This window comes from Pelodiscus sinensis, chromosome 20 (assembly GCF_052426305.1).
Source record: "Pelodiscus sinensis isolate ZL-2025 chromosome 20, ASM5242630v1, whole genome shotgun sequence".
NCBI classification, from domain to species: Eukaryota; Metazoa; Chordata; order Testudines; family Trionychidae; genus Pelodiscus; species Pelodiscus sinensis.
In genome coordinates, this window is record NC_143071.1 from 25,715,387 (window position 1) to 25,729,001 (window position 13,615).

At 45.7% G+C, this 13,615-nt stretch overlaps 1 protein-coding gene across 15 annotated transcripts in view; it reads right to left on the bottom strand.

Annotated features, from left to right (window-relative positions):
* The window catches only part of QTGAL (queuosine-tRNA galactosyltransferase), a 357,741-nt gene that overhangs the window by 328,227 nt on the left and 15,899 nt on the right, over nucleotides 1-13,615 (bottom strand). For 11 of the 15 annotated variants that reach the window (XM_075903524.2, XM_089771977.1, XM_014571339.4 and 8 more), the window contains exon 4: nucleotides 9,089-9,153. The exons of the other annotated variants lie outside the window; for them this stretch is intronic. In XM_075903524.2, coding sequence (XP_075759639.2) covers nucleotides 9,089-9,153 — 65 coding nt within the window. The remainder of the gene's footprint in view (nucleotides 1-9,088; nucleotides 9,154-13,615) is intronic. 15 annotated transcript variants of the gene reach the window in all.

The window sequence follows — 13,615 nt, forward strand, 5'->3', positions numbered from 1 at the left end:
CCAGCTGCTCGGGCAGTGCGCGCTGCCCAAGCGGTTGGGGCTGGCGTGGTCTGGGACTCCCCGTTCCCACTGCCATTTTAACCATCAGGCTTTCTTGCGCAAGAAATTCATGTTGCCGGTCTACACTGGCCCCTTGCGCAAGAACAGCTGTGCAAGAGGGCTTATTCCTGAGCGGAAGCACCATAGTTCTTGCGCAAGAAGCCCTGATTTCACACATTAGAACATCAGTGTTCTTGTGCAAGAACTCCCCGCCAGTGTAGACAGGCAGCAAGTTTTTGCGCAAAAGCAGCTACTTTTGCGCAAAATCTTGCCAATGTAGACACAGCCTTAGTGTGAGGAAGAAGCTGATGAGAGGAGGAGTGGTGGAAAGTCTAGAAGAAGAAAAAGCAAGAAGATACCAGGAGAAAGAATCTCTGGTAAGGAAGGTGCTGGGGAAGGCTGTGGGGAAGTGGCCCAGGGATTTGTAGCTGTTACACAACTATTACCAGAAACATCACAGACCACTGCTATTAAAGGTTCTCTGGGCTGGAACCCGGAGAAGAGGGCAGGTCTGGGTTCTCCCCAACACCAACTCCCCATTCCAGGACTAGGAAGAGACAAGCTTTGATACAAAGGTTTGTCCTACCCTGTACCACTTGGAGGGGCCACAGAGACTATGAAGTTTGGTTTCCCCTCTTTTCCCCATGCTAGCCAATGATGAGAGTAGCTCAACAAATAGGAAGCCAGTGTCTAAATTGAGGGCTGCTGTGAGTCTCTGATGCAATTAATACCCCAGAAAGCTCAGGAACCACTAAGATTAAGGAGGAGCTTTGTCACAAAACGTACAGGGCACTGTGTGTCCAAAAAGCTTGAAACAATTCCTTGCTGTAGCGATGGGGTACGTCAGACTCTCTATGATGTCACACGTCAGACTCTCTATGATGTCACAAAGCATCTTAAACCATGATACCAGTAGGAATTCTCTGGATTGCTCCAAATCTAACACTGCCCTTCAGATTTTATCCTCTGAATGTATCGGGGCTAGGCCCTAAGGCCAAAAAGGCCATAGAGAAGTCCTCCAGGCAGGCTAGAGTGGCTGTGGAGGAACAGAGGTGGAAAGTAACTAAGTAGAAATTCTTCATTACACTCTCTCAGACATTTTCCAGAATTTGCACATTACTCAAGTAATTTATATTTGTGATACTTCAACTTTTATTCAAGTATTTTTTTAAGAAAATATTGTACTTTTTACTCCGCTACCATTCCAGAAGCACTTGGTTACTCACTACTTTCAGTACCCTATTGACAATTGTGCAAGCCAGCATTCTGATTTGCTAAAGCACAGCTGCATGAGCATCCAATTGACATGCAGTGACAATTAAAAAAAACAAACAAAACAATCAACAAGCACTATGACCTGCTAACAAAGAAGTTTTAAATAGCCACATCAACATGTTTTACATTCAAAAACAGTGTTCATGCAGGAGTGGGGAGCCCCAAGCCTCGTGGGCCAGATCCAGCATGGGGAGAAGAAGCAAGCCATCATATGCTGCTGCTAACCTTCCGCCCCGGCTGGAGGAAGGTGGTGCTAGAAACCGCTCATGGAAGGATTTCCCTGCTGCTCCCGTTGGCCAGATTTCGGCCAATGGGAGTAGCGGGGAGCGGCAGGGAGTGTAGAGCTAGCACCACCCTACTCCCCTCACCGCCAGCTCCTGCACCTCCATCCCCCCCCCCCCCCATTCCTGCCCAGCCCGCTCCTGCACCTCCCTCCCGGCCAGACCTCCACTCCCAGCCCACTCTAGCACCCTATCATCCACCCAGGACCTCACCTCATCCCTACCCCACTCCCTAGCAATCCCCTCCTATACAATGAACCCTTCATTTTGGTCTCACTCAGAGCTCACAAAATCTACTAACCCTGGGACCCCGAAAGAGTTACTTTGGCCTGTGGGAAGCTCTGAAGCTTGGTTCTCCCTGCCTCCTTGACCCTCCCTCCCCTGCCATGGGGCTGGAGTGCCAGGGGAGTGAGGTATCTGTTAGGCGCCACATCAGTGAGGGGTCTTGTGGGGGGGTTTTTGTTGGGGCAGTTGCCTCTCACTTGTGTGGGTCCTGACTGATTTTTCAGTAAATCAGTGGCCCCCAACCCAAATAATGGTGCCCTATGATAATCTGGGTGGTTAATCATAGATTTCCAAAGAATGGCTACTTTTTATTCCTGGATACTTGAGTACAATTAAGATATGATACTCTTGTACTTTTACTCAAGTAGTTTTCCAGATGGATACTTTGACTTTTTAACTTAATTACATTTTTTCAAACTAACAATATTTTTACTCAAGTAACTTTTTTGGGTACTTTTTCCACCACTGTGGAGGAATCAGCCTATCAAGAGCCAGGAGGGATTATATAAGAAGTTGCAGTAAATTAATTGCTGCCCAGACCTGGAAGGGAGAAGGTCGGGGAGGCTGGCTGGCAGAACAAAGGACAGCTCACAGTGGAGCGCTGTTGAGAGACTGATGAACTTGAAGGTAAAGCCCTGAGCTAAGGACAAAAGAGTTGTCTCCAGGAGGGAAAGCCCCGGAGGCACCACTCTCATCCAGAGTGAATAACAAACTGAGTGAATGGCATCAAACTGAGAAACACTCTACAGAAGGCAGCGAGATGGACCGCTGTTAAAGGTTTACCCCGGAAGGAGGTTGTGATCACACAAAGAGTGTAACTCAGCTGGAGAGCCACAAGACTTTTAAGACTAACAGTGCAGGAACCCACACTCAGCCAAACAGGGCACTCACATGATGTTGAGTGCCAACCCCATTACAGGCAGTCCCCGGGTTACGTACAAGATAGGGACTGTAGGTTCGTTGTTAAGTTGAATCTGTATGTAAGTCGGAACTGGCGTCCAGATTCAGCCGCTGCTGAAACTGACCGCCAGTTCTGACTTACATACAGATTCAACTTAAGAACCCCAAGTCAGATGCTGCTGAAACTGATCAGCAGCTGATTCCAGGAAGCCCGGGGCAGAGCAACTGTGCCTCGGGCTTCCTGTAGTCAGCGCTGGTCAGTTTCAGCAACGGCTGACTTGGGGACATCTGGGGCAGAGCAGCTGGGGTGCTGCTGGGTTGCTCCAGTAGCACCGCTCCTCGGCGCTACTGGACCAACCCAGCAGCACCCCAGCTGCTCTGCCCCAGGAGTCCTGATTCAGCCACTGCTGAAACTGACCAGCAGCGGCTGAATCAGGACGCCTGGGGCAGAGCAGTTGGGGTGCTGCCGGGTTGGTCCAGTAGTGCCCAGAGCGGCACTGCGGGACCAACCGGCAGCGCCCCAGCTGCTCTGCCCCAGGGTCCACAACAAAAGCCTGGTCTGCTGGGGTGGGCACACTAGCTGCGCCCCCCCCCAGCAGACTAGGGACACAGGGAGCAAAGCGGCAGCGGGGGGGTGCCTCGCCTCTGAGGCTTTGCTCTGGCGCTGAACCGCTTTGCTCCCGGTGCCCCTGGTTTGCTGGAGACGGTCCCCAGCAGACATGGGGCACCGGGAGCAAACCCGCAGCCGTGGCGGGGTCCCCGCGCTTCTGAGGCTTTGCTCTGGCAAAGCCTCAGAAGCGCGGGAACCCACCACTAACCCTAACCCTAATCCTTTTCCCCTTAGTTCCTGAGGAACCTCCTCTATTGTTCCCGCTCTTAGGGTCATCTGCTAACAGCATCTAACATTAGATTTGTTTGAGAGAGAAGTCCCTGAAAAGGGACAAGGAAAGGGGGTGCAACTGGGAAATGTCTTGGCAGAGCAATGAATGCAGAGCCATGATGGCAAGACTCCAGGCCGAGCCTGGTCACCTGGTCTGACCCAACAGACATGGCTATAAGAAGAACCTTCTGGAATCTGCACACGGTACACGGTAGAGTAACCACACAAAAACATATTAGCTTATAGTCAAACAGCAAGCACTTAAACACAAAAATGGGCAGATCAAATTCAAAAAATGTTGAGCCTTGTATCCTATTTTGTCATGTTTCTTACCAATTCATTGTCATCACAAAGCTAGTGGTGCTCAGAGCTACAAGCTGTTTTGCTCCAGCTGAAACAGCAAGTGAATAGCTCCAGAGCCAATAATTCTCAGATACACAAGAAGTCCTAAAAGCAACACGTTCTTTCCCCATGCACACCAACTGCATAATGATGTATTTAACCTGGTCTGTAGTAACCCAGAACCTGTAACTGTGTGTGCAAATCTGAAAATCAGTTTCTTGGCATTAATGCAGCACATTCCACATGCCTGATATCAACATTCTTTTCTAAGTGATTTGATACTGGACTGGTGAACTGAATCTAAGAAGCGAGGGGGCATATGGAAGCAAACGTGGCTCAGTCACACAGCTGGAAACATCTGTCTTTGGATTATTACTACATAGCATCAAGTAACCACTGTCGAACAGAATATTGATTGATTCCTATTTTTGTAGCAGTTTCTGCGATTTTTAATCACATCCATATTGTTTATATCCACAATAGAAGCCATAAAAGAAAAATAGCAGAACTTTATCTTTAATAACATATTGGATGTCAAGTATCAGAGAGGTAGCTGTGTTAGTCTGAATCTGCGAAAGCGACGAGGAGACCTGTGGCACCTTATAGACTAACTGAAGCGTAGGAGCATAAGCTTTCGTGGGCAAAGACCCACTTCGTCAGATGCATCTGACGAAGTGGGTCTTTGCCCACGAAAGCTTATGCTCCTACACTTCAGTTAACATATTTGATGTATAGCTTCTAGTATACAGGGACTTGAGTTTTGCTAGCTCAGAATGATTTCACCTTTGAAACATCTAGTTGTTAGTGTGACTATGTAGAAATTAAATAGAGAATCAATATTCACACCTATCTGCAATTATTTTTCAACCTTGAAAGATAAAAATTTTGTTTGGAACCACTTCAATATAGCACACAATGATTTCAAAATTAATCTTCCACCAAATCTGAACCATCCATTTGAACATCTGGAGAGAAAATATTATTCAGCCCTAATATTTGTGAATGTTTGCTACAGATAACTTTACCCTGTAGAGCCATGGTGTCCAACCAGTTCTGAAGCAGGAGCTATTATAGTGGCTAGTAGCGAACTAGTCACACTCAACCAGCCAAATAGCCACATGTAGCTAGTGGCTAGTATGATGGATACCACAGCTGCAGAGCTAACCAGTACAGGAAGCGGAAAAAGTACATGACATGCAACTACATAAACAAAGTTCAAACATTTAAGAGATTTACACACACACATTTTTTATTTTATATTGAACAGAAGAGAGACTGTAAGTCCGTGGTCCCCAACATTTGAACTGCACAGTCAATGAAGGATTGGGGATCTTGGCCAGGTCATAACAAGTCCTGATACAGGCTGTAATTCAAGAGGAAATGCTTTGGAATGGGACAGGAAAATCTTTCATCCTCTCAGCAATAGCAACGAGTCGTTGAGTTGGCCTCCTAAAAGACTTCATCCATTTGATGTAGAAAGTGAGTGCACAGGTCATGTCCAGGAATGGAGCATGCAGCTTAGGAAAAAACACTGGTAGAAAGATGTCCTGATTCACATGAAGGAATTAATCTACATTTGGAAGAAACACTGGATGTATCTCAAGCTGCACCCTGTCCTTATAAATAATGGCATAACAAGGCTCATATGTTAAGTCTGAAGTTCTGACAGCCTTCTAGCTGATGCGATACTCATGAGAAAAGCCTCTTTCTATCAAAGGTAGAGAAGAGAGCATCAGGCCAGCTGCTTGAAAGGGGGAGCTATTAACCTAGAGAGAACCAAATTCAGATCCGAGAGGGAGGGTACAGCCTGTCCAGATCCTTACAAAAACACTGAACAATGGGATTTGCAAACAATGAGTGGCTTGCGGTGCCAGGGTGGAAAGTTGAGCTAGAGATTAGGTGAACTTTTATTGACAAAGTCTGTTTTTTCAATTGTAGTAAATAGTAGGGATGTGACAGTGTAAATGTGTAAACGGTTAACCAATGAGCCTGGGCTCATCAGTTGACGTTCACAGTTGCACACAGCTCTCCCACCTCCTGTGCTGCTGCCTCTATCAGCTTAAAAGCCAGTTCCGCCGTGAGCACCAGCTGCTGGTCCCTCCCCCCCCCCCCGGCATGCTGCCTATCCCCCACAAGTAAATGTGTAACCGCTGAAATTTTCAGCGGTTACACGTTTACCCATCTAAATGCATTTTATTGTCTCCAAGAGCAGCTGCATTGTAGCCCCAGAACACAGGGCAGCCACCTGCCATTTGGCCTCACCCTGGGAGCAGCTAGGCAGCGACCCCACAACCTTGGTCTCAGCTCCCGTCCCTTCCCAGGGTTGGAGATGTGGACAGAACTGTGTGGTGGCTGCTCGGCTGCTCCCAGAGTGTGGCTGCTCCTGGGGCCGGAGTCCCCTGCATCCCTGTTACCCTCTCCCAAACTCCTCTTACCCCTCACTGCCCTTTGGCTCTCAGAACCCCATGGCCCCTTCTGCTCCCTGTGGCTCCCCTCTTTGGCTCCCCACATGTTACTACCCCATCCCCAGCACCCCACTCCCTAAAATCCCTGGGCTTTGGCAACAGCTTCCCTCTGCCCCAGGTGGGGACAGGCAGCCCCTACCCTATACAATGGCTGCCCCAGGAGCAGCGTTCTCTGAGGGAACAGGTCTCACCTTCTCCCTAAGAGGTGCGGGGGCAATGCCTGTGTGCAAGATTTGAGGTCTCAGCAAAGGGGGGGCGAGATGGGATGGGGTCTCTGTGCTGGGGGAGTCTCTCAGGGAGCAGAGCCACTAGTGGGTGTCACAGTGGCACACACCGGAACAAGCGTACATGGCCTCTGCGTGTGCACAAGACAAAACTCTCTCCACTCATGGATAGAAAATCTTAGATGGAATATTGCCAAACACCCTTTTAAAAATCTATTTAGGCAGGAAATAAGAACAAATCATAATAATGAATTTAAATAAAAAAGGCAACACGTAACAGTTGCTAAATGCAGTACTAAATTGTATTAGCAATATTTCAACTAGTCAAACAGGTTACTGACAGGAACACTTATTCCAGGCTTAATTCTTGTATAGGAAGGCAAAGAGATGAAATCACCAGCAGTCTCTTTGGATGAAAAACAAAATGTAAAACATATCAGCTGCTTAATATTTAGTATCAAGAGTTCAATATAGGACTTTTTTTTAAAAAAAAAAATACTGCATCCAAACAACATTGCAAGAGGAAAAAACTTAAAAAACAGCAAATAGTCCTGAACATAGTTCCCTCTAAGCTACATGCTTGCATGTGTACACACAAAAAATGTCTACCCTACCCACCTCCCAAGCAGAGCTGCACAACAGCATGGTGGGAGGCAAGTGGCTGTTTGGACAGCAGGTAGGCAGCTGCACCAGCTAGCCACAGCCTGAGGAGCCAGGTGGCGGGCAGGCAGCTGCTCCAGCCATACGCGACCAGAGGAATCGCATGGCAGGTGGGCAGCTGCTCCGACCAGGGCCAGAATAACCATGTGGCATGCAGCTGGCTGCTCTGTCTGGGATTTGGTGTCGCAGGCGGACGGGTTGCTGCCACTGGGATTTGGGGCCGTGGGCAGGCGGCAGAGCAGGTTGCTGCTGCCAGGATTTGGGGTTGTTGGAGGGAGGGTTGCTTCTGCTTGGAGTTGTGGCCACAGGCGGGAGATTTGCTACCACCGGGGGTTAGGAAAGAAAGTATTCTTCATTCCTATTATTAAAACAGAGAAAGGAAAGGTACCAAAAAAAATTAAGTGATCAGAGCTGAAAACAGATCCTGGATGTTAAGCTCTCTTGCAGTATATGCTGGATGAACGGATCACTGCTCAAGAATCCACACCATAAGCAAATCTGGAGCTAAGAGCTATACTGTGTCCTTTATAGCAGCATGGAAGCGTATGGTGAACTGGAGGAGAGAAGGTAGGACTACTTGCAGTTTGCTTTTATCTGTGCCCAGCTCTGCTGATGACTTCCTGTGTGACTTCAGGCAATTTACTGACTACTCCATACCTCACTTTACCTGTCCGTAATATAGGGACATTGTGCCTCAAAAGCATCACAGAAGCTTTGGAATGCCTTGTTCATTTAATGTGGGCAAAGTGGCATGAGACTGCCAGTGCAAATGGGAAACAGTTATCTGGTACATTGAGTGGCTAATCTCACCTTAGTAGGCCAAGCTATGGGCTTCCTCCATGTCACCAAAAAATAAATATATATCAACGCCACCTGTGCCCTCAACTTTATGCCCTCCCCTTTCACTGGAGCTGCAAGAAAGGGGAAGCACAGAACTGCTCCTTTGGCAGGGGAATTCTCCCATGGGTGGGTGCCACAGTGTCAGACATCCAAACAAGTGCACGTGACCTCATTGCTGGTGCACAAGAGAAAACTCACTCCGCTCACAGATGGAAAATCTTAGCGAAAACACTGGTCCTATAGAACCTTAGAGAATAACAAAAACATGTAGATGGCGGCAGAAGAAGTAGGTTCTGCCCACCAAAACTCATGATACCATCTACATTTTTTGTTAGTCTCTAAGGCGGTACAGGACTATTCACTGCTTTTTAAGTTTTTTCAGTTACAGACTAACACTGTTACTCCACTGAAAACTTTTGGATGTTGCAATAGGAATTTATAGAATCAGAGTATGATTACCAGAGTTAAAAAAAAATCTAGCCAGGACTTGAATGTTAACATCTCCATTCTTAAAAGATTTCAGGACTTTGTTTTTATATTGCACCCAAAAAAAACTGGACTGCCAACAGCATAGTGCCCCTATCACTACTCAAGGTCCTGCTTCAGTTCCAACTTAAATTCCATCTTATTTAATCATCAACACCATCTCCCCTGCAGCACACAGTACAGAAGGATTCCTAAAAACACCTAAATATTGACCTGATGCAGCTTTATTTTCAGCAGCTTGTAAAATCAGATGGCATCAGACCAGAAGATAATATAGCTGCAGGCTCTTCACAAGTTTGAAAGATTAACACAAAGTTTGTAATTACTACTTAACACATTTGAACAACTTCCCTTAAGAAAAATCGACCACCATATTGACAAAACTAAATAAAATGTAAAGTGTTAACTTACAGAATCCAGAAAGCAGAGGTAGGTCCCTGAGCTCTGTATTACTGCTTGGTTTTTAGCAAAGCCAACTGAAGAGAAAGTCGAAAGATAATGTTATACATAACTTTAGAATTATTTTTCATCTCAATCTATTTAAAATTATACTGTAGTCAAGATTAAATGAGACATATAAAGGGGAGATCTATGTTATGAAAAATGTATTGTTTTTCATGGCTTAAAACAAGAATCTTTGAAGTACTGAAGCTACCTGGTCCAGTTTTGATCTCTCAACAGATACCAGGTCTATCATGATGTGTTCCATCCACTGCATCTCACATGCTGATAAGATCTATGGGTCAGGGCAGTGGTTGATCACTGTTCCTAGCTCTGGGTCATTCAGGTACCCTCCCCATGTCTGACTCCTTCTTGAGCAGTGGGATCCTGCAGTCTGGTCACCTGGACACTAGAAGCCTGAGATCAACTCTCAGCCCTTCTAAGCCTTCAGTTGCTCGAATGCATTTCCCTGAGACCACCTGGCTGAGAGTGCTCGGGTTTCTAGTTAATCCCTCTAAGGACCACATGGCATAAAGCAAGGAAACAAAAAAGCATAGCAAAGGAAATTCACAAACACACACACTTTACATTTTAAAAGCACAAAATATCTATGGAAAACAAACTCCTCAATGAAATCCCTTTCATTCTCTTCTGTCTCCCCCTTTAATGTGTCCATTGTGTGCTCCAAGTCCTTTCCACCTACACTCCTCCTTCTGAGCCATCGGTTTGTGCTAATGGAATGGCTTCCTTAGCTTAGAGACTAATACTCTTCTAAAGTAGATTTTGCCCCTCTTTAGTCTGATGGAGAAAAGTGCAGCACTACTAGTGCAAACAATACAGTTCCATAATTACAAGCCACAGCCACTCAAGTAGTAACAGTCATTACCAAATACAGCTGGGCAATCATTTTTCCCTTCCTGTAAATTACATATTTTATGGAGCTTAGATGACCAAATGCTAGAGCGGTGGCCAATCTGTGATTCTGGAGCCACCTGTGGCTCTTCTGAAGTTTATATGCAGCTCCTTGCTCAAGCACTGACTCCAGGGCTGCAGCTACAGGAGCCAAATTTCAAGTGCTCAACTCCTGGCTCCACCTCCTCCTCCAAGAGTATTGTGCCCTTGCTCCTTCCCTCCCCCACAGAGCCTCCTGAGTGCCAGGAAACAGCTGATTGCAGTGGGCAGAAGGCACGGAGAAGAAAAAGGAGGCACTGTTCAGTGGGGCTGCTGGTGGGCAAAAGATACTGGAGATCGGAGGATGCGGCACCTGAGGGAGACTGCTCACAAATTACTGTAGCTCTCTGGCCATGTGCATTGGTAAACTGTGGCTCCTTCTCAGGCTCAGGTTGGCCACACTTGTGCTACACCATCAAATATGTGTAAAAAGATTTTACTCCAGGACAAGGCAACTAAAGAAGAAAAATATTTGATGCTCTACTCCTTGCCTTTATGGCCCACAGATGGCCAGACCAGAGAGGTTCAACATAGACAACTCTGCTCTAAATCAGGGATTTTCAGCATTTTTAATTCTGACCCCCCCAACATGCTATAAAAAATTGCATGGCCCAACTGTGCCACAACAACTGGTTTTCAGTAGATTAATAGCCAGGGCCAGTGTTAGAGGATAGCAATCAGAGCAATCTCCAGGGTCTCATGCCACAGGGAGCCTTCAAAAGTTGAATTGCTCAGGCTTCAGTTTCAGCCTGGAGCTTGCTGCCCTGGGCTCCAATGAATCTAATGCTGAATCTGCTCTCTGATCTATTTTGGCAGTCTCCTTGAAACCTGCTCGCAACCCTCCATACCCCTGGTTGAGAACTGCTACTCTAGAGGTCATTTACCCTAAAACAATAAAAACTGACACATGCAGGCCAGTAATCCGTAGATCCCTGTGTGGATACAAAATCTATATCCATATCTGCGTCCATATCCCAAAGGTGAGCTGTGGATATCACACAACCATCTGCAAATTTGCAGGTATAAAATATATATCTTCAGCCGTACCTGCAAAAATGAACCATGGATGTGGATACCCATGGATATAAAGTGGATATCTGCAGATTTGTAGAGCTCTAGTAATCTGCCTCCAAAAACAGCCAATGGCAGATCCTCCAAAAGAAGCCATATATAGTAGCACACCATGACGAACATTTCTTATTGACTTCAACTGATGATCATCTTATGTTCTGCAGAAAACGATAACTCTTATTTTTTCCTAATTAATATAACAGTTGGTGCTATTCTCTCTAGCTTTTGCAGTGAAGGGTTAAAAGAATGTTCAGAGATTTCGTGATTTTTAAACGAAGTTCAGTTATATTCATTAGAAACAGAGATTTCATAATCATCCTTGTCTTAAATAGGATTAAGGATGGATAGTGTGCTCTTTACAAATGGAGACTGCAAAGCACTTTCACAAAACTAAACTAAAACACTGGTTAATCTACAACAGGGCTGGGCAACATGTGGCCTGGAAGCTGCATCCAGCCCACCTAACACTTTAATCTGGCCACTTTCTTTTTATATCCTGCTGCCCATGCCGAATTTGCAGGTGGTGGCTCAGGCAGCACAATCCTACTTAAATGGCTCCCGGTTGCGGTGCAACCCAGCAGGGGCTGGAGCCTCACTCCCTTTAAATAATTGCAACCCCAGATGGGTGCAAGGCAATAGGGGTAGCAGTGGGGCTGGGAGCCAGGAGCCCTTTGCTGTGTGTTTAATTCAAAGCCTGTGGCCCCAGCCAACTCTGGAGAGATGCTAGTCCCTAGTCCTGCCCTTCAGCCCTATGCCCCATCCCTTCCATGTGCGGAGCTGGTCCGTGACCATGTTCCAAAACTCAGCAAGTGCTTCCCCACACAAAAATTATTGCCCACCCCAATCTACAATACTGGCTCAAACCCAAAGCAGATTAATAATGAGTACAAATAACCACCACTTGATGGCTCAATATAAACATCATTTTATGAAATAGGTTGGAAGGCTCAGACCAGTTCCTACTGAGCAGATGCACACATCAACCTTATTTAGCAGTTTCACCAGTTTATCACAACTAGGGAAATGCTGAACTATATCAAGCATCTAGTCTATGCTAAAACATTCTGGTATTATTGTTACATTGTCCTTTCTCTCCCATTCCCATCTATTGTACTGTAAATTCTCTGGATCAGGGACTGTGATTTTTACTGCGTGTTTGTATAAACATACACACAACAAGGCCTTAATCCTCATCTGGGCCCTCTAGATGCTATTTTAATATAAATTATAGCGCAACAACAACAAAAGGGCAAGGATTTACAGACTGGCCAATCTTTTTGGCCTTAGTTGTAGGCACTTCAGAGCACTCTAGCAAGGCACAGGACAAGAAAGCCTGCAGAGTACTACTCTGCCTGTTCTGTAATCAATAGAAAGATTTCCAGTGCTATAAAAATTATTTTAGACAGACTGCTCCTCTCAACAGAAGATAATATATTTGGTAATTCTCTTTATCTAGGGCTACATGAATCACTGAGGGGAGCAAATCAAAAGACACAGAGGTACAATGAGCATAAATATGGCATGCTTACATGGGAACACTGACCCAGACACACACAAAAGTGTAGTCAAATTATAATGCTGATATCATGGATCTAATGTACCCACATTAACAGTGCATCCGAGGCAGTTTCTAAAAGCATACTAATGCCTTGTCAACACAAAAACGTTCAGTGGTTTAGTTAATCAACTGAAACACTTTGTGGATATTCTTATTTCTGTTTATGAATGTGTTATTTCAGTTTAGCTTAAATCTGTTCCCAAGGGAATGAAATTAAATCAAAATTAGCCTGTTTTAAACAGAATTAAAAGTGTTCACACTGCCCATTGCATCAGTTTAACTAAATCAGTTTAAAAGTCACTTGTACATGAAGACAAATCTACTAATAAGCAAAATTATTTTTAAAAAGAGGCAAAACCAAGAAGCAGCCACACCGGACTGCTGGTGAAGTCATCCTTCAATATGGTTTTGCAGTGAGTTGGCTATTAAGCAGAAGAGGGAGGATGTAGGTCCCGAAATACAAAAGAATAGCACTGGATCTTCTCCTCCATAGCAGAATGTGACTGATTGCCCTGCACACTTGCAGTGTTGCAGCCTCAACAGTAGACTTCCCCACTCCAAACTGATTTGCAATGAATCAGTAGCAATCAGGAGTAACCAACTTCCAGACAGCCACACACTTCTCTACCGAGAGAACAACTCTCATTCGAGTGTCTTTGCCCCACAGTTCAGGGGCCAGTTCAGCACACAGTTCCAGGAAGGTTACTTTATGTATCCCAAAGTTGCTCGTAGGCATTGCTCTTGATCCCATACCTTTATCACAGTGTGATCTCAATACTATGTGATGTCTTCCCTAGCCCAAGAATAATGGTCTACCCTCTACAGCTCCTTTGTGAATGCTAAATGCAATGACAGGTTGCAGCTGCCCATCTCACGCAGAATGTCAGCTTGCCTCCCAGTCTTCTTCCTCTGTCCGT